This window comes from Dromaius novaehollandiae, chromosome 1 (assembly GCF_036370855.1).
Source record: "Dromaius novaehollandiae isolate bDroNov1 chromosome 1, bDroNov1.hap1, whole genome shotgun sequence".
NCBI lineage: Eukaryota > Metazoa > Chordata > Aves > Casuariiformes > Dromaiidae > Dromaius > Dromaius novaehollandiae.
The window spans coordinates 68,214,563-68,240,170 of NC_088098.1; the positions used below are offsets into that span (position 1 = coordinate 68,214,563).

Genomic DNA, 25,608 nt, shown 5'->3' on the forward strand with positions numbered 1-25,608 from the left:
TCCAGATTGTGATACCATATAAATATGTACAGTCCCACTTGTAATCGCTCTTTATGAAGTAGAAAGAATGAAACTTTGGAGTCTGTTCCCAACACTTTGAATAAATTCAGTTGTGATTCCTTGTGTTACACCCCCGTGTATTACACTGGGATTTGACTGTGTGTTGGAAGGCTTTCTTGATGTTTGCGATAGTCTTACCTATGATGTAATACTGGGTGTCAGGGGACATAATCTGTGTCAGCAGTTACGTTTCCTCCAAAAGCTTGGGAGGTGTTTTGTGTTAAGCGACCTGCAAAAAAATCAAACCTGTGTGTGATATGATTGAGCAAATATTGTATTATCAAGCCCTTGCTTGTCTGGGTAAGCCCAACCTGCACCTGCTTTGCAATCTCAGTTTCTCATTACACACAGAACCTTTAGAAAAAAATACTTCACCTATACCTTTACTTGATGAATAAGGACTGTACCCACTTGTAACTCACCTCCACATTATTAAAAATAGTTATTCAGTAATATAAACCTAGCCATAGGCTGTTATGTCCTTTCAGAAGTGATTTCCTGAGTATATCTGGCTCAGGTTTATATCTGAACTGAAATATTAGCAGTTTCACGTGTGCATATGTGTCCCTTTTTATGTTTAGTGGGAATGATGGAAAGAAAGATCTTGAAAGATCAGGTTTTGGAGCATTTCATGTGTATCTTATTTACCATTATTAAAAGATTAGAATTCATTTCTAATTTATAAGAATACCATGTAGAAAGGAGTATATGGGCATCATGTTGTCGTCCACATCCCAGAATGGCAAAAGATTTTAAGATGGTTTGTCAGGCTTTCAGTTGCGATCTTGTATCTAATTTTGATTCTGTGTATGGATGGCATTTCTGCAAACAAAGAGCTTGATTGTTCCTTGAAGATGCAGGTCTGCATCAGGGTGTGGTGCAGAGTATTAGTCCTGTGAGGTATTTAGCAGGGTGTTTAGTACGACTCAGCCTATCACCAAGCTTCTCAGTGTGTAGTGGATGCAGTGTTCCTGCTGTTCATTCTGGCTAGCAAAAAGGTCTCTGGCATGAAAGATGGAAAGATGTCACCACTTTGTCTCTCCTAGTGCCACCACTGGGAGTTGCTGGCACCAACAGTGGTGAGCGGTGCCAAAGAACAAGAAGTGCTTCTGATGATGACCTTAGCTGGTCTGTCCCTTTAATTACACCTTCTCACAGAAGATAAGGTCAATCTGTTTTTTACTTCACACAGGCATTTTAAAGAACTTCTGGATCGCAGTAGAAGTTGTCTTTAAAAAAAATTCTGTCCTCCACATATTCCCAGTATTTTATAGGTGAGTGAGCAATTGGGAAGCTAACCTTTAGAAGCACAGGGACTACATTTCCTTAAAGTTTCCTGGTTTCAAAGAGGTCTAGGCCACATGATTTAACTGCTATGAAATGATGTGTATATGCAAACTGGGAGAGCTGAAGGAGCAGAGCAATTTCTTTATAAATGGATTGCTGAGGTTTCTTCTGTTTGTTCTTTTTTTCTCAGATTTCAATCATTTTGAAAAGTAAAGTAGCACCAAATAGGTTCCAGCTTCTCTTCACCATTACCTTCGCTGGCTTTGGACTGTAGGCTCCCTAACTGAGCTGTTTTTGAAGGTTCACTCAACTCTTGCCTGTATTATGCTTGGCTCTAATAATTCTTCAGCTCACTTCCTGACCCTTATCATCAATAAAACTCTCTAATTTCTTGTGATTACTGAGACACAGCTGAAAGATCCATGTTCATGTAAAATATGGACAGATTATGAAAGAAATTTTCTTTATGAATCCATGTTTATTTGTTAGGACTTGTGTTACCATCACTATCAAATCATAGGTAAGCAAAATGAAATAGAGCTCGTCCTTGTCTACATGTATGGCTAACATAATGCAGGAATGTGGGAGCATCTGTACTAAATCAGACAGTCAGGGCATCCTGTCTTCAACAGTGACCAATAAACAGATGCCTGGGGAAGACAATGAGAATGGGGCAAACATAAGGACTTTGCTACTCTCCCAATTTCCAGCAATCTGCAACTCAGAGAAGTCCTGAGACAGAAGTTTTTATGTTTAATAGCCATCTTACTTTTTTCTTCCATTAATTTTTCCAGTCACTTTTGATGCCACATAAACATTCAGTGTTCAGAACATCCTGTGGCAAGGAGATCCACAGTTCAGCTATATGTTGTGTCACTTGAATATGATATCTTTGTATATAAAGATCAAGAATTTCAAACTGTCCAGGATTTTGGATGCCTTTTGTGCTGGAACTTCATTTTGCAAGCTCTGAATTCCTGCAGGCATCTGCATACCCATAACATACTCTAGGTGTACTCAAAATCACTAGTTACTCTTGTAAGCCTTGGGCTGGTGAGTCTAAATTATCCTTCTTAAAGTAAAGAGGAAGTATCTGTCCTGATGATTAAGTTCAAGCTCACATTTGTAGGGATAAAAAAAAAAAGAGAAAGAAATCGTTGGAGATGCTACCTCATTGCCTAAGTTAGAAGTCAGCATCTAACTCACAGAGCTTAAGGAGTCATACCATGATCCATCTGATCAAGCCCCATTATCCTACATCTGAGTTTGAACTCTTTTTGCAATTTGCTGAAACTTTTAAATCTTCTGTTCACAACACATCAAAATGTAGAGTTCAATAGACATTTCTTGTTCTTTGAGCAGGTCTCTCCTTCTGTCTCTCCTTCTGCTTGTGCTCTTCCACTTTGCAGGCACGTCTCAAGGCAGCCAAATGATAATGTACTCATTAATACAGTAGAAAAGAAGAACTTTCATAAATTGGAAACACAATCATCGTACATTTCAGATAAATTCAGTAGCAACCTTGCATCCAGTACTGGCATCAAGTATATTGATTCTTATAGCCCAATGCTTAAAAAACAATTTAAAAACCAATGACTGTTTCTTTACACAATGAGGGTGGGGGGTGGAGGAGGTAGGGGAGTACAGAATAAGATTTTACACTCTTAGCTTTACCTCTAATTTCAGGGAAGGGTGATTATAAACCACTGCCTGAAAAATAGATATTTTCCTAAGGCAGAGGGTATAAAGCTGATCCCTCCTACCCAACAGTGCTTGTTGTTGCCCTGTGCATTTTACCACTGTTTTCACTTACTGGGCTTGGTAAAAAGCCAAGCTTTAGTGTAGTTAGAGCTTCTCTAACTGTATCTACTTTGCATGACACACTAGCCAGGGAAATGATACCAGTACACTTGTTTACTCAGAGGGATTTCTTAGTGATGGAGAGAAGCCAAAACCAGTGTCATAAATGCCATCATATATGGTGAATTGCTATCATGCCTATCTTTGGGTATGTATAGAACAGCTGTACTTACAAATTGTTGTCAGGTTATTTTGCTATTCAAATTATTTTAAATGCAAGGCAAAATATATTCATTAACCTAAAAAGCAAATACCCTGACAGTAATACTCAGTTCATCTGAAATGGCAGGGCTTCAAAGCACCCACAGAGTTTCCTACTGAATGTTTGCTTCATCCTCCTTTCTCTGGCATATCTAGAGTACTCTTGCAGTCAGGTATCGTGGCTAGGAAGTCTTGATTTTGAGCTGGAATCTGAAAACAGCAACCAGAAAAGAACTATCGTACTTTCCAGCACTGTGCGAGGATGGGACAACTCTGAAGGGAGAACTTTTATCAGTAGTCAGCTGAAGTCAAGAAATTACCTCTGTGATAGGCTTATCAATTTTTCCTAAAAACTTCCTGTGAAATTCTTGCTGTGTCAGGGCAACTGCACAGAGGAGGACATTCCCCTAAAACCATGTGTTGAATCAAAGGATCTTGAGATCGGACATGCAGGTATAAGAGGGGTTTTGTACTGCCTTACTTAATCCCCTTCATGGAGCAGGCAGAGGCGTTGGGGTATGGAAAGATCAGATTTTTCTTACCCCTCCCTGGCCAGAGAAGACACCGTTTTGGTTAGAGTATCCCTCAGCCTATGACTTTCATGGTATTACTGTTGCTTTTCACATTACGTAGCAGAGCATCTGTTGAGTTTCAGAGTTTAGAATATATACCAATATTTGTGAAACTCACTTCCTAACCAATAATTATAATCAAACCTGGCAGCTTGAGGCCAGATTTTGTTCTTGCACCTTTGAAAGCTTCATTTTAGAAGTGTTGAATCAGATTGTCGTTTGTTTAATAAAGCAGAATTTAGACTGTTTCCTGCAAGTCCACAACAGAATGCCCAAAAGAGTATTTATCAGAAAGATACAGCAAAAGCTTATCTTGCCAGTACATATCTTCCCTGTTTGTATCTTATTTGGTTTTAAAGGCTATAGTTGTATATCAATATGGAAAGCAAACATGGGCTTATGCAAAGAAATAAGATATGAACAAAGCAAAAATCTAAACTTAATTTGATACTTTGCTGTACAGAAGACTACTGATAAAGCTTTGAAATGGCTTTGTAGTAATGTACATGAAATTTAGTGATAATTTATGTTATTTTATGGGATCTAGTTTGTTAGGAATAGACAATTCTTCATTATAAGCAGTAGACTATGATTAATTCCCTAGTCTTTTCACTACATATGACCTTTGTTAGCTTCCTTGCCAATAAATATGAAGGACATTAGAAGGACTACTAGTAATGGACAACTATGTAGGGAAGGGCATGCTTTCTGTACCTAAATGTGCAATCTAATCAGAAAATTATACCTGTAAATAATCAACAGTTTTCCATGTGTGGTCTTTCTTTTGTCTTCCTTCAACATAACAGCTAACAAAGTTTGTCTCCAAGGTTAGGGGAACCTTCTAAACCATACAGATTTCACATGGGAAAACCTTTCTTGTTCATTTCTTCATATCCTTGTCCTCTTTTAACATTGGGTATTGTTTCCCATAGGGACTCCATGACATCTTAAACTTGTTACTCGTTGGTTTAGTCAGAAGATCTTGTAGACATTATATGTGAACATTAGTTAAAGTATGCTTTCCAAGAGTAAATTCTACAGATCCATCTACCAGTCTGTCAGCCAAAGCAATAACTTGCGTAACTGGCTGTGAACTTTGCAACCCAGGAAAAGGTTCTTTCTGTTATGTGTGAGGCAGTGGAGGAAGGGTGTGCATGTCTTATTGCCATGAAAAGGGAAGGTATTACTCTTTCCCACTGAAATTGTGAAAATCTGGTATCCTTTTTAATGATAGTATTTGCCCTTTCTGTACTTCCTTCCAGTTCTTACCATTTTTTAGTTTTCATATGCCCACACAGTGTTTTGTTTAGAAGCCTTCAGAGGAATGAAAAAATTCGAAAAGAAAAAGGAAAGAAACCCTGCTAGTGTTAACTGTAACAAAAATGCTAAAACTAACTTCCCTAACTGTTATTCTTTAAATATCTTCTCTCGTACAGTCTAATTGCTTTTTAAATACTGTCATATAATAACTGTCACCCGAAGCTTAGCTCTGTATTCTTTTAAACTGTTGTTCTATACTTTCTACCCTAGCATAGTTGCAGCTGTCAGTGACACGCTATCCTTTACTTGTTAGAGGGCTTTGGGGTTTGAATTGCCATTTTGATTTGAGCAGTTTGCTACCTCTGCCTTCATCGTTTCCAACAGACCTAATGAAATGCATTTCATGGGGCTGGAGCCTTTCTTTTGTGAGTGCAACTGAATTTAAAGTTCATACTTAAAATGTAAAGGGAGTTGCAGAATTGTATGGCATGTTACAAGCCTCTAGCAGAAAAGCTGGCACATGAAAGGTGTTCTCTGCAGAGACTCCCAGATGCTAGAAAATGTAGTGAATTGTACTCTTCCATTTACCTGACAAATATCCTCCAGCTATTTGAGACTGTGCAATAAAATTCGGATAATATAACTGTTAAAACTGAAATGCACATCTATTTCTCATTTATAATCAAGTCACTGTTTGCCAGATGCCAAAATCTCAAGGGAATGTCACAAATCCACAGAACACTGTGGCAGCATTAACTTTTCTGTTTGGGTCTGATTTAGCTAAAAAATATAGGTAGACAAATAGCTCCCTACTGGCTAGCTATATGAAAAGAATCAAAGACCATAAGTTATTCTTACTTCTAAAGCAAACTGTAGTTTATGTTCATTCAGCTCAAAATTGAACTTTTTCAGAAGTTGTTGTAAAGTCTCAAGGGACACCTAACTACTTAGAGCGAAATTATAAAATGGATGGCTGGCAGTCATCTGCATTATGCAGGGAGGAAGGAATAAAACAGTGTGATTTTGAAAAAGCAAAAGGGGTGTTGAAGTTAAGTATCAAACGAAATCAGTTTCATAACTTCAGAAGAATCCAGGTTGCAAGACAGCCTCTGAAGGGGAAACTTGGAAGTCCCTCATAGTGTGAATTGTTGCTAAGGACTAGACACAGCAACCATCATTTACATATTGCTTTTTCTTCAGTAGTGTTCCTGCATATGTAAGCATGGAACAAACTAAGAAGAAGTCACAATCCTTGTGGAGTAGTTGTTATCTGAAAAAAGGACAACCAAAATAACCAAAAAAAGAAAGCTACAATATGTCCCCGCATGGACAGACAGGTGACTGGGGAACAGACTAGTTCTATTCATTTAATATTTATTGACCAATAGCTTATTTGTCAAGAAAAAAAGAAGATGATCTAGACGACTGAAAGTAATTGGAAACCTTGGTCAAAGTTACTAAATAGTTCAGGTAGTAAAAATGCACAAAGGAACACAAAGTCACACAAGCATTGTTATAATGTTTTTGTTTTAAGGCTATTTTTCTAGCTGAATTCACAAAGGGATTTTGGTAACAATCATAAAAGAGCTGGGGGGGGGGGGTGCTGAATCTCCTGCCCCTCAGAAGCTGCTGTCATAAGCCGCTAGTCAGGACTGCGATAGCCTGTATTTCAAATCCTTGCCAAAATTGACCTGATGAGCTCAGGCTTCTTAGGGGACTGGCCTGAGCATGGGACTGTTGGCTCCACTGTGATAGAGTGATCTTATCTGCCTGGTTACTGAGTTTTCAGGAGGTGTAAATCATTATGTATTTGTCGTAGCAAGCCCTGGAACTCAGGTGTCCCCTAATCTCCATGCTACAAAGCTGCTTCTCCTAGGCCTAAAGCGATTTCTTGCATTTGGTCACTGAGCCAAAAAAATCAATTAATTGTGTCCTCTAATCAAGAGTAATTTATGAACTACTGAAATCAGATTTGACACAGCACTCAGAAGTTTGCCAGATTATTCACCGGAAAACCCCTCTAGCCCTAACTGATTAGAAGACCACAAGAAGAGAGAGTTTCCAGCAGCATGAAAGGTAGGGTTTTTATTCAGACCAGCTTCTGGACTTTACCATGTTAGTGGGTTTTAACAAATAAAGCTTATGAATGTAAGCACGAATAGCATAAGTACCATAAAATAGTGTTTGAATTTGTAAGTATTACTGTAACTCTAATGTTTGTGAGGATGTTAAATGTTTGCTCAAATTCTTAAATATAAATATATGGGGTAAAACAGATAGCATTAACTATTTTTCCACTGTTCCTGTGGCTCTAAACAACATTGGAATTCAAGAGAGCAGTGCGTATTATATTTGAGGCTTAACAAATTGTCAGGTGGTTAAGAGGACATGCCATTTCTTCAAAATGGCTCAACTCAGCTTCAAGCCAACCTTGAAATTTACGTGCTGAAGGAAACAATTTAGTAACCAAGAGCAATAAATTACCCAAAAATCTCATTCAAGAACAGAGTGACAAGAGCCATGTTTCCTGAAACACACTGACCTCTAGATTTTTCACTACAGTGCCTATGCTCTTGAGCTCATCATTATTCTAATCACATCTCGTAGAAATACTTTTGGTAACTTGGATGCGGCCCTAGTTTTGACTTTTGGCAAATTAATTTGAAAGAAATCAAGTGTTAGATTATTTGGAAATGCTGAGATCAAGATAATTTTGTTGTTCTTTGTTTAGCTGGAAAAATACAGGAGTTTCTCTCGTCATAACATTGGATATATTCAAATGCCGGCTGTTAGTAAGGACAAGCAGTAACTAAGTAATAACATTTTTCTGCTTGACTTGGTGCCTATAAAGAACATATTTCATTCTTCAGTAACCTGTTGAACTAGGCAAGAAGGAAAAGGGAAAGACTGATTTTCATATTATCTGCACAGTCTTGGCACACAAGCTTTTGGAGCAATTGCGTAATTAGATGATAGGATGCTGTACACGGAATTAATTTTTTTAAATATGCAGTCTTTATTCAAATGTGTTTTGTTCTTAATAGGTATGTGAATATTAGAGTAGCAACCTCATATTCCTAATAGGTTGTCTAGAATTAAAAAATAATAAAAATTAACCCTTGCAAAATAGGCTAATTTGGGACTAAATTAATTTATTTATAAAGTGTTCCCTCCCTCCCCATCAAGACCCTCTCATCATTAGGCAAACAATTATAGACTTTTTAAAAAAATCATCAAATATGTGCCATAACTGACAAATAAAATATTAAAATCTGAACCCAGCATTATTGTTAAAGGGGAGTTTGAGAGTGCTACAGGTAGCAGATGATTGTGGGATAGAAGCCAGGCCTTTCAAGTAGGTCCAACTATCAACCATTTGTTTTCTAAATGTATATGTCTTTATTAGGTGGCCCGCAGTTAATTTGATGATCAAAGCATATGTGAGGGGTGTATATTGTTTTGCTTAGGTTTATTAAACTTAAAAGTGCCATTATACTTCTGAACACTTACCTTTACAAGTTCTTCTCCTTCTCTCTTGCTAGCAACCAGCAATAATTGCTGCCAATGTGGTACTGTCTCCTGTGTTTCACTTCTGATTTATTTTTCAAGTGGATATATTGCTGGCAAAAGGTGCTGGCTGGAAAGCTGGGAACAGAGCAGTCTGCTTTCTGAACACATACAGCAGTAATACCGGCAGCCCCATGATGCTGTCTGCCATACATGACAGTTCTGATTTCAAGGGATTTCCTCTAGGCCAAATTGACAGCAAAATCTGTGGCCTTTACTCCTCGTCTTGTATGTACGCCTACGCTGCCAAACCAGTGAGACCAAGACTGAGATTTTCAGAAGAGTGCAACAGCCCTATCGGTCAGAAGTGGTGGGGTTCACTGCTTTCTGTGGGGCAGGGACGTGCCCTCAGCCCACCAGCTCTTTTGAACACTATCTAATTGGCTGTGGTGCTGGTAGAAGACATTTCTGCCCCTGTGGCAGAGCTTTCGCTGCTCTTGCGGCTCTGGCAACAGAAAGGTTTGTGTGAACATTCCCACCTTGCTTCAGGAAAAGACAGAAAAGACGGAGCTCTTGGGATGGCAATGGACAGGCTGCAAGTACTCACAAGTCGTTAAGGATAATATCACATAACAGAAATACCCAGAAGGAGGCCTCTGCTGCTGGCCTTTCCCTGTAAGCACGGGACAGCAGCAGAACGGCCAGCTGGGAAGCAGTCTAGCTCACTTCTGTGTATGTGAAGTTCTGCGAATATCATTATTAGTCACATCTGCAGCACATCAAAAGTGGAAATCAGTTTTATATTGCATTTATTTCAGAAATCCTTAAAGGACCATTTTCAGCCTTGAAAAGCTGAGAAACACTTTAAAAATAGTCCTCTGAAAAGACAGAAAAAGTCAAGAGTCAGTTTTGATCAGGCAGTCAGGTTACACTTAGATTGCATTCTTCTTCTTTCTTAAAAATATTTTGACCACCTGCATTATCCAGCCTCTTTTCCCTGTTTCGTCAGTGCTGCTACACCATCTTTTCATCATTATTACTTCTAGAGCTCCATGGTGAAGTCTATAGTCAGGCCGCATCCACTCTGGTTTCAGCTGGTATTTGTTCAGAATAGTTTACCCTGAATATTCATTGAACATTTTCACATCAGAAAAGGCTGTTTCACTGACTTGGAACCTTTCTGTACAAACCTGTCAATTCTTTACAAAATTTTCCTTTAGGAAAATTAAAAAGAAAACATATTTTCCATTTCAAATTTACTTCTGTTTAAAAATATTTTACTGTGTTATAATATGAACCAGAAGAGTTGACATTGGGGTAAATTATCTGAAACCCTTTTGGTGGGAAATTTCAAGTTTTTGTGTTGGAGTTCAGAATGAAAGAAGCCTTCAAGTGACTGTTAAAAGTTTCCACGGCACAGAAATTTTTCATTTCAGCTAAATAAGAACAGCAAAGGAAGGCCCATAATTTGCTTCATACTTCAATACAAATAAAGGAAATTACAATGTATGATGGCTCAAGTTAAAAAAGGTATCTGAAGATCAGTATTGCGGGATATTTTTCCTTGTATGGCATTGTAACAGTCAATACAATTAAGTTATCTGCAGTGTGTTTCTTGACTCTTGTTACAGTAAAGCAAATGAATTGACTTTTTTCTTATTCCATTTTGAGAGCAAACTTGTTTTTCTAACATTTTGTATCAGTAAGAGCTCTGGAGAGTAGCAGTGCATCAGCAGTGGTTCGCTCTTAACGATATCTATTTGTTTTGCTCTAGTTTTCCAGATCAAGATATTCGCAGAACAGCAGTCCAACAAATAGAAAATCTGTCAAATGATGAATTGTTAGAATACCTCCCACAGCTGGTTCAGGTAAGGAAGAAACTGATAGCCAAGGAAGTCTTCTGTCCAGATCAATAACTTCATTAAACACTTCAGATTCTTTCAGTTTGATTGATACATTATAAGAGAAATAAATAAGAAAGACTAATCAGCTGATGCAGTGACTGAATTAACCAACAGGGCTGAGCAATAGATTCCTCTAGAGACTGTGGTTCTCTTGGCATGCTGAGTGAATTTTTCTGTGCAGTGCAAGAAGGCCTTTTCTCAGAAAAAAAAGAAAAAAAATGCATCTGAACAAGAGAGATGCTGCTATGACCGTCAGAGCAGGGGCTAGTGGTGTCAGGGTTTCACTGCAGTCAAAGCAACAAAGGCTGTTGCAATGAATCAGTTTTCTTGATGGCTATATACAGTATTGAAGTACAAATACCACAGTTATAGGGAAAATTATTGTCAGCGCATAGTAACCGGGCAATTTAGGTATAGAATAGTCTCTTTAGAGATGTACATTGCTTTTCACTGGAAATGAATGTTTTACAAGTTATGGGCCCAACTGCTTTGAAAGCAATTGCTTTGTGGTTGAATAGGTTCTGTTTTGTAGTTAAGGAGGAGCCAGACACCTTCAAAGCTTTATGTCCTTACTGTGTCACACTGTATAATACACGCAGTGCTTACAGTTCTGTGTTTCGGAGTTCCTCAGATTCTTTTGTGGTTTTTATATATATACACACATTCACACGCATATATTTACATATACACCTGTATACATATATGTTTATATATTTGTGCATATACACATATTTATATAATCCATTACTGTGAAGTAATGATATTCTCACACCTTTGCAGCATGCAGCACTGTAGGAAGCTTAGGCCCTCCTTTCTCTTTTTGCAGCTTCTGTTTCACAAATCGGTTTTCAGATGGAGTTTATTTTTTGAACCAAATAATCAAGTAAAACATTGAATATAGTATTTTTAGTTTTCAAGGAGGGAAAGGATGGAGGATTGCATATTTCCATACTTATTATCACAAACAGAATCCTGATGATCACTGCCTTTCTAAAAGATGATGGCAAACACTTATGTCCTGAAGTTTCTTTACTCATTGCATTTTTAGGGCATTTTCCATATGTTGGATTATTTCATTCAAACTAGCCACATAAAGATAATGATTCTGATTAATTTTATTGTAAAGGAAAGGCAGCAAAACCGACATGTAAGTGATTCTTGTTATTAATCTATCTGTTAAGGTGCTCAAGTTTGAATGGAGTCTTGAAAGTCCTCTGGTAAAACTCTTACTGAATCGCTCTCTTCAGAGCATCCAAGTGGCCCATCAGCTTTACTGGTAAGATTATTTGCTATTTTTACTATAGCTATTTTCTCTTGCAGTGAACTTTATTCATGTCTTTTCCAGTGACAAACTCTCTTTTGGTTTGAAACCAACAAGAAAGCTATTTTTTGCACCCTTTCTGTTCTCTTTTCGGTACTGGGTGTGGGTAAATTGGCTTAAAGATCTATTTACCTCTGCCCTCATCCTGCCTGAGGAAAAAAAAAAGTTCAGGTCTTGTAGGTAAGATATCATTTGTACTCTTCTGCATCTTCTGATTGGAGCCAGAACCAAAATTTGATTCCTTAGATTTTGCAAAATAAGATTTCCAAGCAGCATTGCCTTGCTCATAGAGGATCCTGCTCTTGTGATTTCTCTGACCTCTTCTGAAGATGTAAGACTTCTCATGTGTGTCAAAGGGAACCTCTTAACCCTTTGCGCATAAGTCTAATCTGTGATAGTAGATTGTCCAACACTTCCTTTTAGTGATTATGGAGACGTAACAGTTCTGACAGTAAATACCACTCACCATCTATCTGTACAATATAAGGACCTCTGTAACTGTATTATTGTATGCAGTGATTATTCTATTTGCTATGCTGTTATTTCAAGGCTCTCTGAATAAGAATGTGGCCTTCTGTCACCTCTACTACGCTGTGATCTGCAAATCAAGCTGGGATTTTTTTGCATGTTTAGTAATGATGAATGAACTGAGCTGTCATGTACAGTTCAACTAGTTCAGACCCATGAAAGCAAAAGCTTTCCTCCCAGCAAAGCAAAGACAACAGCTTGAAATGTAATCACTTTTTTGATGAAGTGTGAGGTAGGAAAGAGCATAGATCATACTTTCATACCTGCATGATCTCTGTAAGTATTAGTGGGGAGAAAATAGAGTTATGAATGTGTTTGTTTCACTGAAATGAGCAGGATAATAATAATATGCATAATGAGCATATCTGTCAAATACAGAGGAATCACTTTTATCCAGTCAGTTTTCTGACAGTGTCTGGAGCATAACTGAGACTTCCACCACCTTATCATTAACCTAGTAATACTAGATATAAAATACTTAGTCTAGAGTGCTTAAATGTGCCCAGTGAGTTGATAGTTTTCCTGTAAAACTAGAAAAGATTTCTAGAGTGAATGAACAGTAGGAACATCATCAGTCTGCCTGTGTTTTCTTAGCTCCTATGAAGTCAGGAGAAAAATTGCTAAGTATCTGTAGTCTTCTTTCTCTTTACTTTGCAACACAGACATGTGTAAAAATCCCTCCCCCTCCCCAACACTTTTTCTTTAAAATTCTGCTCAAGCAGGCTGATAATGTAGTCTCGGGTCATATATAGCAGATATTCCATCTTGAATAATAGCTTATTAAAAAGTAAAGTTTGCCCTTCCTTATCTGGCACAATATAATTTAATGTGGCAAAATATAATGCCAAAAACTATACATACCCACATCTAATAGAATATTTCTGATTGTTCATTGTATTTTCTGTCTTTGAGCTGGTAGCAGCCCAGTTCATATCATTCGACCGTGGATTGGTATTCAAGCAGTTTTTCTCCCTGTGTACACTAGCAATTGGAGATAAAATCAGCTACTGAGTGTATATTAAATATTTTGATTATCCTCTTGCAGATGCAAAATACTAGCTTACTAAACTTCTTTTTAGTTACACACATCCCGAAGTTGCACAAGACTGTAGGCAGTTCCCATAAATAATAGTTATAAATTGTATAAATAGGGATTTGCTATTTATCCCTAAATAAACAAGTGTAAAAGTGTCTCCTACCTGAGATGTGGACTGTAGTTTCCAGAGGAAGATCATTTGATTAAGTCTTGAAGTTAACATGTCTTTGTGTCTGTGTATGTACATATGTGTGTGTTTGTGTACATATATATATATATATACACACATTCATCTATATTAGTGTATATTTGAAGAGATTTACATTTCATAAATGTACATTTTCTTACAGTACAAAAATGTAGGGGTTTTTTAATCGTTATTTTTCAGTATTGTCTTGCTGACTCCTAAGGGAAACATGGATGTAATTTTCTTTAGGGGTCATATTATGATGGAGGGAGATAGGATGCCCACCCGTGTAGGCATCAGAAAACATCTGATGCTTGCAATAGTGAGAAAAAAGATGGTGTGCTACAATGAGCTTTTCTGTGGCAATTCCTTGTTTATTTGCAAGGATGTTAAAAACAGACACCTGCCTAAAAAAAAAATGGCCTAAATACATCTGCTACCAAGTTGCACATGTGTGAATGGCACAGGGGTGAGAAGTCCCCTGAATGTAGACATAAATTTTCCTCTGTGATGCCCTCCGAAATCTAATACTGTCCCAGAAGCATGCTGTGCTGGATGAGTTTCAGCTTTTTTTAGCTACTGAAGGGAATTAGGAGGTCTCTAAAAAGGTCATACAGATTGTTCAACTTCCTGCACACAGCTGGCTGATGAGAAAGTGTATATTACTCAAATCTTAGGGTTGTCCAAATCAGGATCTTGGTAACTTAACTGCAGAGTATGTTGCCAGCTAAGCCTTAGAATCTGCTACCTTGCCCTGTCAGTCTGATAAGCTTACGAGTCTTGCTGTCAGGGCCTTGTTAGCCAAAAAAGCAGATAATACATAGAAAGAGAAATACTATAGCAGTGGATTGAGATATGGATATTTGGATTCTCTTTCGTGCACTGCCTCAAGCTTAATGTTTACTTAGAATAGTGTCTTTCAGATCTTCAGTTCCTTATCTGAAAGATAATACTTCTTTGTTTTTTATTTAATTGGAAGCTCTTTGGGTCTGGAAATTATTATTAACAATCATATCTAGAGTCTGGACGAGAATCTCCGCGACCAGTGTCACGTACAGCATTTGCTCGTTTAGGAGCCACATTCCTGGATCAAGCCATCAACAATAGCTGCAGATTACTGATTTCTGAGAACAAATTCACCTAATGAGCAGGTCTTAGGATATGGTCAAAACCTGGAAGAGTGTGGAAACATCAACAAATACAGTAGATAGAAATAGCAGTAGCCACCTCTGTAGTTTTCATTCTTGGAAGCATAGTGGTATAGTTGTTTACACCCAAAGTAAACTAAGTAGTCATCAGTTTTAGGTGGGAAAATACTTCACATGACATGTACTTGCTGGATAACTGTTATCAGTTTCAAAAATTGATAATTTTTGAAAAGCCTGACTAACCTATGGTGCTTAATATAAGTTTAGCTGCCCAAAGTAATTGAGTCTCACTCACTTTAATGGAAGGAGCTGGTTTACCTCTTTTAATTAGGCTTCTTGTTTAAATGTTGTGATGTAAACTGAAGAACTTAAATATGGTACCCACCTTTTAAAAACTTGCCTCTTCTATTCGTCACACTACACATTCTTCTGTTGCTTCTCTGCTCCACAATGTTCTCCAGTAGTAAAATACTTCTACCTAACATTTCAATTTACATAACTTAGAATTTTAAAAGAATTTTAAAGGGCAGTTTTCCAAGTAATAGATTTTATTTGGAGAATGTAACAGTCATTTCATGGTTTGTATTAATAAAGGCTTTCCTCTGCTTTGCAAATTAAATTACAGTCCATATAAAAGCAATGGAAAACAGAGGTTTTCTTTCACTGAGCTCTAAAGAGATTTTTAAAAGAAGCTCAGTGATTTAATAATGTAGGCAACATGTGTGTGCATGCACACTCATGCACACTTGCATAATTTATTTTAAGAAATGCAATTAGGTTAGGCATCCTGTTCTCTGAAGTGTTTCATTCCCGTTCCTTGAGATGATTACCAAATTAGCAATCAAACACGGTCTTAAGCAAAGACTAGTAAAAACAAACATTAAAAACAAGATTATATCTATTTTTAATTATAATAGATAACATTAACATTGCACTATTAAATAACCTAACTTTGTGCGCAGTGTACCTTCCCAAAACAGAAATTTGTGAAGTCTAATGCAATTCATGAATCTAGTGATGCACTTTCATAATCACAGAGAGATGAGTTGACTTTAACTTCCATGTTTTACAACGCTATTGCAAATCTAGAAACTAGTTACCATAACTGGTGATGACTGGCAACACTGCTAACTTATATTAATGACAAACATAGTTTTTTAATAATTTCTCAGTTATTTAAAATTGACACAATTTCTCTGCACACCAGAGATAAGCAATTAGCTAGTAATGATGTACCAGGTCATCACCTTTTTAAGATTAATGTTTGATAGGAAATTGTTGAACTCCTTTCCATAAACTAATGATAAGTTTTTCTGAAGATTGTATTTAAAAAAGTACAAAAGAGTAATTGGCAAAGGTGGATAGAATAGATAGAATATTCATTTTAAGATTGTTGGGCCATATCTTTAGCTGTTTTAAATCAGAGTGGCTTCAATGAAAGCAAGCCTGTTCTGTGCTTGTCATCTGTGGATTTGTCCCATTAGATGTGCTATTTAGGGTGAATAGGTAATTTAATCTTGCTCTCTGATTTTGTTTCTTCACATGAGTGACTTATCCCCACGCCTCTAAACTCTTGAGGAGTTTGGGCCATCTGCATCCCTCAGTGTTTCAGCTCCTCACTATTCCATTTCAATGTATTCCCCTTCTTGGGGTCTAAAAATTGCCCCTATGTACAGTGCCAGCGCAGGACCCATGTACCGCTTAAATCCCATTTTAGTTTTAGTTCAAGACAAGTCCCTCACATATGTGAGGCATGGGGAACATTTACACTGCCCCATTATCTTCTAGAAGTTGTTTCTGATTCCAGTCTTTACCCTTCTAAGTACCTAGGAGGGGAGAAGGCTGGAGCAAGATTTCTTCTCTCCTGGAGTATGTTGAGAAGAGAAGGTATTAAGCTGGTTCTAGCAATGCACCAAGTTGCTTGAGGGGAAAGAAATCTGATGAGCCCCTTTGGGCTCTCCTGCCTGCTGAAAGTCTTCATTTATCTTCTTGCTATTGTGTTTCATGCACTATTTTTCTCAGCTTTTGTGCTCCAGTTTTAAGCCACCCTTCTGTCTGGCAACCTGCCCATCAGTTTCCCACTTGCTTGGAGCATTTTTGCTTTTAGCTACTTTCTCAGGTGGCAGCTGCACCACACATTTGACACAGCTGGCTGGGGCACCATGTGGCCAGGAGGATGTTTTGCAGACGGTTACATTCCACAGGCAGATTGAATAATGGGGAGAAATGTAGTGTCCTCTAAGACCTGTGGCAGCTGCTGGAAGGTAGTGGAAAGAACAAGTTTCACTGCAGTGGAACAGTATGAGTGTTTGTAAATTTTAGTATGCTTAGCTCAAGAGAAGGGAAAAAAAAACCCTGCTGGAGGCAAAATGTCCTTTTTTAACTAGTCTTCTAGGTTCTCTAAGAGATTTATTCTCAACTACATTCTGACTGAGAACCATAAGAAAAGGAAGCAGTTCTCCACCTTTATCTTTATGCACCTTGTAGATAAGCAAAGACTGTGAGCTAAAAAGAAACTTGTTGAATTCCAGCCCACTGAAAGCAGTGTGAATTAGACTATGGATTTCAAGGCTAAAGCATCACATGTTATTTTTATTTCTTTTTCTATGTAAAGAGGACTCCTGAAATAACTAAAAAAGAACATAAGAACTGTATAAAAGAGCCTAATGACACAAAATCCATTGGCAGTTTAGAAAGACCTCATTAAATTTTCTACCACCAGAAAATTTGGCCCTCAATACTTTGTTTTCCAAAATCATTGCCACTTTGTTTCATTCAGCACTCCAACTTTGGAACAATAGATTATTGTTTCATATTTTGCCAAAGGAAATGTGGTTTCCCCTGTTAAAACTGATCTACATTAGCCATATTTTACTCAAAGTCTTCAAAAAAAGGAATAAACCAAGCAGAGTCTTGCCTGACCAACACTCTTAATTATCTGAACTCTGGACAGGCTGCCATCTTCCAGCTCTTTTTCCTCCCACACTCTTGTGTCTCTCTCACACACAGTCAGAGGTTGTCGACTCTGCTAATTATTAATGGACTTCTTAAATAGCTATGTAGAGCAGGCTGAGAAGCCCAAACCATTAAAATGACATCAGATGTAAATTCAAAAGGCCATCAATTTAGTTTTGCATTAATTTGGTCCTTCTTACTAACCAGAATCAGAAGAACACTTAATCATATATGTAACTTTAAATCTGTGAGTAATCAATCCCAATATGTGTGTGATCAGTTGTTTTGCTACTCTGGATTAGGATTTGAGTTCAAGTTTACAACCTGCTATAGTAATGTATCATTCATCTGAGTGATAATAACTTTCCTCTGAATTAGGAGTACTTGATGTGATCATCACGATGTTTTAGATTGTGGAGAACCTAAACTGTAGAGTAGATTCACATCTAGGGATTTTAATACTGAACTCATAATTCTTGTTTTTGAAATGCCAATAATTTGGAGATGTTTTTCCTCCTTATTTTTCTATATAGTAGTAAATAACACCATTAGACCATTATTTTTGTGAGACAATGATCCCGTTGTGCTAAGTTCTCATTATTAGCCATGTGGGACTTGGAGTATTGCCTAGGAAAACAAAGAAATAATTATATTGTTTCCTAATGTACAGATTTTCCATTTCCTCAGACTCAGTTTTAGAAAAAGACATGTCAAATGAAATAAAGAGATTTTGTTGTGAAGAAGCACAAAGAAGTAACATAACTCTTTAGCTGTTGTTTTTGACCTTCCTGAGTCAGAGATTGAGTGGGCAAGTAGTACATTTAAGTCAACACATTTTAGTTTTTAACTAAAATTACTATTTTGCACTTGCTTTCTTCCAGCTTTAAAGAAAGGGAGAAGTGATCTGGCTGCAACTATAGCTGGAATTGATAAAATAATGTTACCTGGCTGCTCTGGATCTGTCAGTTCTGCTCGATAAAAGAGGTCTGAGGAGCAAGACCAAGGGCTAGACCTCCAGTCAGCCATATTCCAAAACTGCTGCCTTCCTATTTGCTACTGTTTTGGACTGCTTTCTCCAAGACAGCACCTGGGCACAGTTTTGGAATAGTTCACCCCAAAAGACAGTATGGGCAAAACTGCACCAGCTTTGGTGCACTGTCCTCTACCACTACTCCTTTCTGTATCCACACTCACATGCTCGTGTGACCCATCTGAAGGCAAATAACACTGACGTTCAGTCTCATTTGATTGCTGTGCCATGCATGGACTATAGCATAACCCTCAGAATATTTCTGACCCTCTGAACTGAAACACATGCATACACACACACCTTGAATTGTGTTTTATGACGAACCACAGGGCAGCACATAGAGCACCAGGGAGACCCAGAGTGAAGTGCTGTGTAGTGTGGTTGCAGACTGTGTGCTGTGGAGTGAACTAGCCCAGTTAAGTGTTATGTCTATGCTGTTTGGCCCCAGGACCATGAAGTGTTTCCTGTGTCTCTCATTTAATCCTACAAACGTATCCTGGAAAGTTTAGCACAGACCGATGATGACTGAGAGAATCCAAAATGTGAATGGCCTGGTTTCCATGCTAGAAATGTGATTTTCGGGCATAGCTAGAGGCAAATTGTCAGGTGTTCTACAGTTCAATAGGAAAATTTGTCAAATTTCTGTCTATACTGTTCTACATACAGAGGAGAAAAGTCTGAATCCATACCTCATCTCAGTTTATGAGAATCTTTACATTGACTTCAGTGGCCTTTTAATCAAGCAGTTACTTTGTGGGACTCTGTGATACATTTTGCTAAAACTAAGTTCACTTCCTTAATTTAAAGGGGTTTGCACATGACATTTATGCACCAAAGAACAAAGACTTTGCAGAGCCTCTGATTCTCTTTACAAATTGAATATTCTGAGTACAGAATTAACTTTTTTAACTTCTAAACTTTTAAATAAAAGGAAATAGAAAATAAGTTCCAAAGAATTAATAAGCAAATTTCAAACACTACTGGGAAAAATCAACAAAGAGTCTGAACATGGCATTTTGGCTTTTGAAATATAAAGAGGTGGTTACTTTTCCCACTCTGTTCAAATTACCACTTAAAAAATCCAATTAAAGATTAATAAATCGAATAAAGCTATGCCGTTTTGTAATCTGGTGAATATGATACAATCTGGTGAATTCGTGACAAAGATCGTAAATCAAGTAGTTGTGCGTATGTGCCTGTTTTTAATGATTTAGCCAGCATTGTCTGTAGACTGAGTGTGTTCTTGCATATTTAGAATTCTAGGCAGTGCTATGGGTTTTTCCAAACTGAGTGAAGGTGTGAAAAAGAAGAGGCAAGGCACCTTGCTGATTACATGTCAAGGTGAGAAGGGAATAAAGCATGGTCTTTTGTGTCATTGATTGTATTTGCACAGGCAAGTATTCCACTGCAGCTAAATTAATTTTTCAATGTAAAGACAGATATCCCCCCTGCTTTGGAATAGAGGAAATTCCATGCCAAAGATCATATCTGAGGTGGATTAACCTAGCCAAGTGAAACATAAAAAAGTCTGCAAGTGCCAAAGTTATCAGTGTGCTAGTGTAATGAAAACATTCATCAGTATGTATATGTATAAGTGAACAGACTTGAAAAGATAATCTAAAAAATGTAAAAGATTTCTGAAAAAAAGTATTGAACAACTGGCCTTAGTTCTTTTTGCAGCTTTATGATTTACAGGGCAGTACTACGGAAGATGTTCTCAGTACATTGTTTTTCAAAACACCGCTTGTCTGATTTATTTTCTTTTCTTTTTGGCTCCTTTTACATTTAAAAATACCTAAGCGGATAGTTTTTTGGTTCTGCTGAAAATCTCCCTAGTAGGTTCAAAGCATATATATCACAACCCTTCTAATAATTTAACTGAACGTGAAATATGGGTGTTGTCTTTTGGGTATCCTGTGTGGAAAGGATTAAACGTGACATTTTGGCAGTCTAACTGTCTCTCTGATTTGATGGACGAAGATGACTTGCTTATTGGGCGGAATGGTTTTGAAAACTGCTGTTCTCCAGCTGTTCTGGCACAAGAGAAAGACGAGCGTCCCTTTGCGTGTGCGGTAGTGGTGCTTTTAACCGAGGAAGTGGAGCTGCCATTGCTGAAGGAGGGATTCAGAGCAGGGTTCTGGGCAACTGTCACGTTCGGCTTTAATCTGCAGCTTTCATCTTTTCTCCATAAAAATGTTTTACTGTTGCTTCCTTCAAAAACAAATGGAGAGCCAAAACCTTTCCTGATGGACACGTCATATAATCTCCATCTGTCCCAGAGGAATATTTGGGATGTAAATCAGAGTAGTTGTAAATCAAGAAACCTTTTGACAAAGCATTCATCTAGTTCTGTCACTTCAAATGGATGGTTTTCAGAGGTGAATCTGATTGATGCAGAGGAGTTGTTTTGTTTTTTATACTGTGAAAGACATTGCTGAAAAGAGATGACAGAACATAATCCATGAAGCTATGTCTCTGCACTGAAATTTGCTTTAAGTTTTCATTGGGCTAGACCAACATATGAAGATCATCAACAACTTTAATAACCTGAAATGTCAAAATCAGAAATAATAAAAGTAGCTGAAATGTAAAGATGATGCAAAATTTCCAAATCAGTCCATAATGGTTGAGGAGAGTGAAATCCTAAGTAGGAGAGCTAAATGCATGGAGAGTTTCTTGAGATTCACAGCTGCTGCTGTGTTTCTCTGGTTAAATGTTGCATCCTGCAGTTGAGAGTGATTCTCTGGTGGGCTGCTTCTCTACTGCAAGATCATGGTGCTGCTAAACAAATTTTGATTGCTGGGGTGAAATGTTGTGAAAAGATACCTAATTTTAAATTTGTCGTGTATAATACCTAAAAAGTTTATTTTATTCTCATTTTATGTAGCACTTTCACTTTTTGTCTTTTGTGAATATTTAGAATCTTCTATTATGATCCTTTGTATGAAGATTTTCTTCTATAAATGGCAGTTACTGAATGCAAAATGAATCTGCAGATGTTTCAGAGTCACATTATTTTATCTAAGGCTTGCTCTGTAATAGAGCTTTTTTGCTTTTACCAGCTCACTAGTCTGTTGTGTTTTACTTTCAGTGATTTGAACCAGTTGTTAGTAAAGTTTATCTTGAGTTTATCCTAGAGAGCTTTTTCAATCCAGTTTTCTCTGAATGTATTTCACGAAGTTCTCACCTCAAGACTTGTATGAATGCAGTGCAGCTTCTGAGTGTCTTGGGTTGATATGCTGAGAGAACTCATTTGTAGTTATTCATGCTTTTGACCATAGCCTTATTCTGACAGGTTTGAGTTTTAAATCGTTCCTATTTATGAACATTTTCAGGGACGTCTTTAGGGAAAAGTATGAATAAACAGAAAATTCAAGTGGATCCAGGATATTCAGTGTAATGAATTATTGGTCATCTCAGCATTGCTGTCAGCTGTACATTTCTGTGGTTAACATTTCTAGGCTTAATCATTCTTCATCAGGATGAAAGTAGAGTCTTGGACCTTTGTCTAAATGACTGAAATATTAGAAAAAGGAGAATCATGAATTAGACTTTGTTGAAAATGTTCTATCAATACACGATTTGGCAGAAAATCACTTTCTGACTGATAGGAATTTTTCTGAGAAAAGAAGCTATAAATGTAAAGTCAAAGATAATTATTAATAGTTTTTAAAATAAAAACTTTGAGAACTATAACAAAAGGAGATATTCCAAGGGGGGAGAGGGGAATGATTATAAAAGGTCCTGCCAGGTCAACCATGCATAGCAATTCAGTAATTTTAGTTTCTTTTCAGATGATAAGTATTTCAGGATTAAATTTGTAAAATCCTCGGTGTTTGAAAATGTTTTCTTAAGCATTAATTGTTTTCTGAATGCTCACCCATACTAAATGGAATATTACTCTGTAATCATAATGTTGTCATTTGGAACAGGACCAAATTAAAAATAAGCTGAGAGAGGAAAGAAAGAACTGTCTGATGAATTGTCTTGGGGTTTTTTTTTTTTTTGCTTGAACAACACTACTAACATGTTGTAATAACCTCGTTTCAAGCAAGAGAATTATGCAATGGACCATGTCTCACATAGTCTTAGTCAATGTTTTCTTGGCAAAAAGCTGCTTGGTTAAAACTTAGGCTTATTGTAGACTTGAATTAAATAACAGAAAATAACCCATGAATCTAAAGGAATAAAGTTTCCTTCCAAACCTAAAGCCTGTAAAACTCTACCCAATAGTTTGTACAACCAGTAGACATATCAGTCGAAAGAGAAATACCTGGATTATTCTTAAGCTTCCACTGTGATCTGTATCAAATATACAGAACACTGTTTGGTAAAATTCCTGACATTATTTAAGCCATTTGAAAAGCAAATCAGGCTACAAAAATTGCCTTTTGTCTCTGAAGGGCCATTATTCCTATATAAAGATATTCAAAGAGATCCATTATCCCAATATTATAGCTGTAGCGGTAGTTTTACTGAAATAATTCTCTGTTATGTGACTCACTGCTGAAGGATTAATGTAAGCTAGAGCTGGTCAGGAATTTTTCACTGTTTTTTTGTTTTGTTTTTTTTTTGATAAAAAGTGTTCATCATCAAAATCAAAGCTTTTCACAGAAACATTGAACTTAGACATTCAGAAGGTATCTCCAGTGCAGGAAGAAGTTGAGAAAAATGTGTTAATGCTTAGGCTAGTCAGTGGAGATGTGACGCTAGGGACTTGAGCCTGGGGTAACCCAGTGAAGGTCATGCTGAGCTTTTTAGAATGGTTTACCAATAATTTTTCCATACATGGTTGAAAACTATCCCATTCATTCTAACACAAGCCACCAATTTTTGAACTCTTAAAACTTAGGGGAGATCCAATTAATATTTTAAGACAATACCTAATGCAAGAGTTTTTATACAAGATACTTCTTCTCTTAGTGTTTGTCTGAATTGCTTGGTCCTAAATTGTTGACAGACTGTCTCACCTATTAGCTCATTGAAAACAGACTTTTTTTTTAAGCGTAATAGTTTATGAAATACCATTTCCATCTTATTTATGCAGTATGTCACCTGACAGCTGCTCACTGATAGCAGTTGTTTCAGTGAAAACTCAAGTGGTTATGCTGAAAAAAAAAGTGTTATTATGTGGTGGGTTATTATAGGGTGGGTTTAAGACAAAGAATACAATGTAAATTGCAGCATGTACATGGGAAATTATTTGGTTGCAAATTTGAGCAAAGCTTCAGTGCTGGATTTCCAAATGCTGCCATCTTTTTAATTTAAGAGTTGTGATTGTTTTTCATGTGTCCATTTTTTTGGAAGAGCTAATACGAATTACCTGCACTGAAAATTTTAACAGGTGAATAGGAATTTGCTTCTATTCTTATTTTATTTCTACTCAGTTCAGGATTTTAGTAGACAGAAAGCCAAATAGCATGCTGGCTGTTTGTCTCATCGGAAAAAAATTGAAAGTAGTGAATTTCCAAGGTGTGGTTGAGCCGTGCAAGCAGAGCAAAACAGGACGTTTGTAGCTCCAGAATTGTGCAGATTCTGCTGTGTGGATAAATGGATGTGGAAGGAAAATAAACACCTTTTGTTACCTTTTGTTACCATTATTAACATTGTTAATGGTGAGAAGAACTTCAGTGGTGATCAAGATGAATATTAAGATGTCTTAGGAGATGGCTTTTAGAGACTGTCTAGCCCAAATTAGGAAAAGGATCGCTCTATTGCTAACATTTCTTGGTTTACGTATCCCACCATATGCTTCTCTAATATGGATAAGGATAAACAAGTAAATGGATCATTTTATTAGTAAAACTAGGTAAAGGAAAACCCTCTGCACTAAAAAGAGAGAGAGAAGGAGGAGGAGATAGAGAGCACACTGAGATAGGTATTATAATAATATGACATAGTAACATAAATTCAAGGGTCACTTGAATGAAGAAGCAATGGCACATACCTAAATACATGATCTTTTCATAACAGCACCTTCCCTCTCTCACTGAGATTTCCTCTCTCATCTTATCCAATAAATGATTTGAAGGGTTCAAATCCCTGGTGACTCTAAGTATTTCACTGTAAACAGCAGAGGCCCTCACCATTTCTCTCAATAAAATCCTGTTTTATCCTTCTTAGGCTTCATTTTTCTAGCTTGTGTTGCAGGGCTTATACCCAAGTAGACTAAAAAAAAAAAAAGAATCTTTCTTCCCATACAGAAGTGATTTTTTCATGTTGAGCTTCCCCTAGCCGTTGCTCACAGTCTGTCATTTGGTGGAGTTACAGCAGTTCACTCAAGGCTACCTTCCTCTCCATCCCCAGACCAGTGCTTTCTCACATGGATGCGATGGTGCTTGTTTGTGTACAGATCTACATAGAGTGGTGCACATGCTTTTGTGCACGCGGTCTTTATCCTCTATCTCTGCTGCTTAATATTTGGAAACAGAAGATTTTCTTCAAGATTTACTTGGAAGTCAGTAGGGGATGTAATGTGTAAAGCAATGTATTTCTGGTAGTTGAAAGAAAGGGTTGGAACTGGGAATTTCCACTTCCCAGCTATGTAAACATTTCTGTCCTTCCTGCTTCAAGGTCCTAATTCTTCTCCAAGGCTCAGAAGTCAGAGCAGCCTTTACTAGTTTGAGAATGGGAAGGAATTGACACAATGTTCCCAGTGTCTGGATAGCAGAGTGCAACTAGGTTTGAAAGGATGCAAAAGAGGCTTTAGTTCCCTAGGGTAAGAGATAAAGTGACTTTTTGATGGACACTGC

At 37.3% G+C, this 25,608-nt stretch overlaps 1 protein-coding gene across 3 annotated transcripts in view; it reads left to right on the forward strand.

Moving 5' to 3' along the window:
• Window positions 1-25,608, forward strand: part of PIK3C2G (phosphatidylinositol-4-phosphate 3-kinase catalytic subunit type 2 gamma) — a 216,761-nt gene that overhangs the window by 88,854 nt on the left and 102,299 nt on the right. For all 3 annotated transcript variants that reach the window (XM_064515654.1, XM_064515657.1, XM_026107827.2), the window contains 2 exons: window positions 10,522-10,615; window positions 11,833-11,927. In XM_064515654.1, coding sequence (XP_064371724.1) covers window positions 10,522-10,615; window positions 11,833-11,927 — 189 coding nt within the window. The remainder of the gene's footprint in view (window positions 1-10,521; window positions 10,616-11,832; window positions 11,928-25,608) is intronic.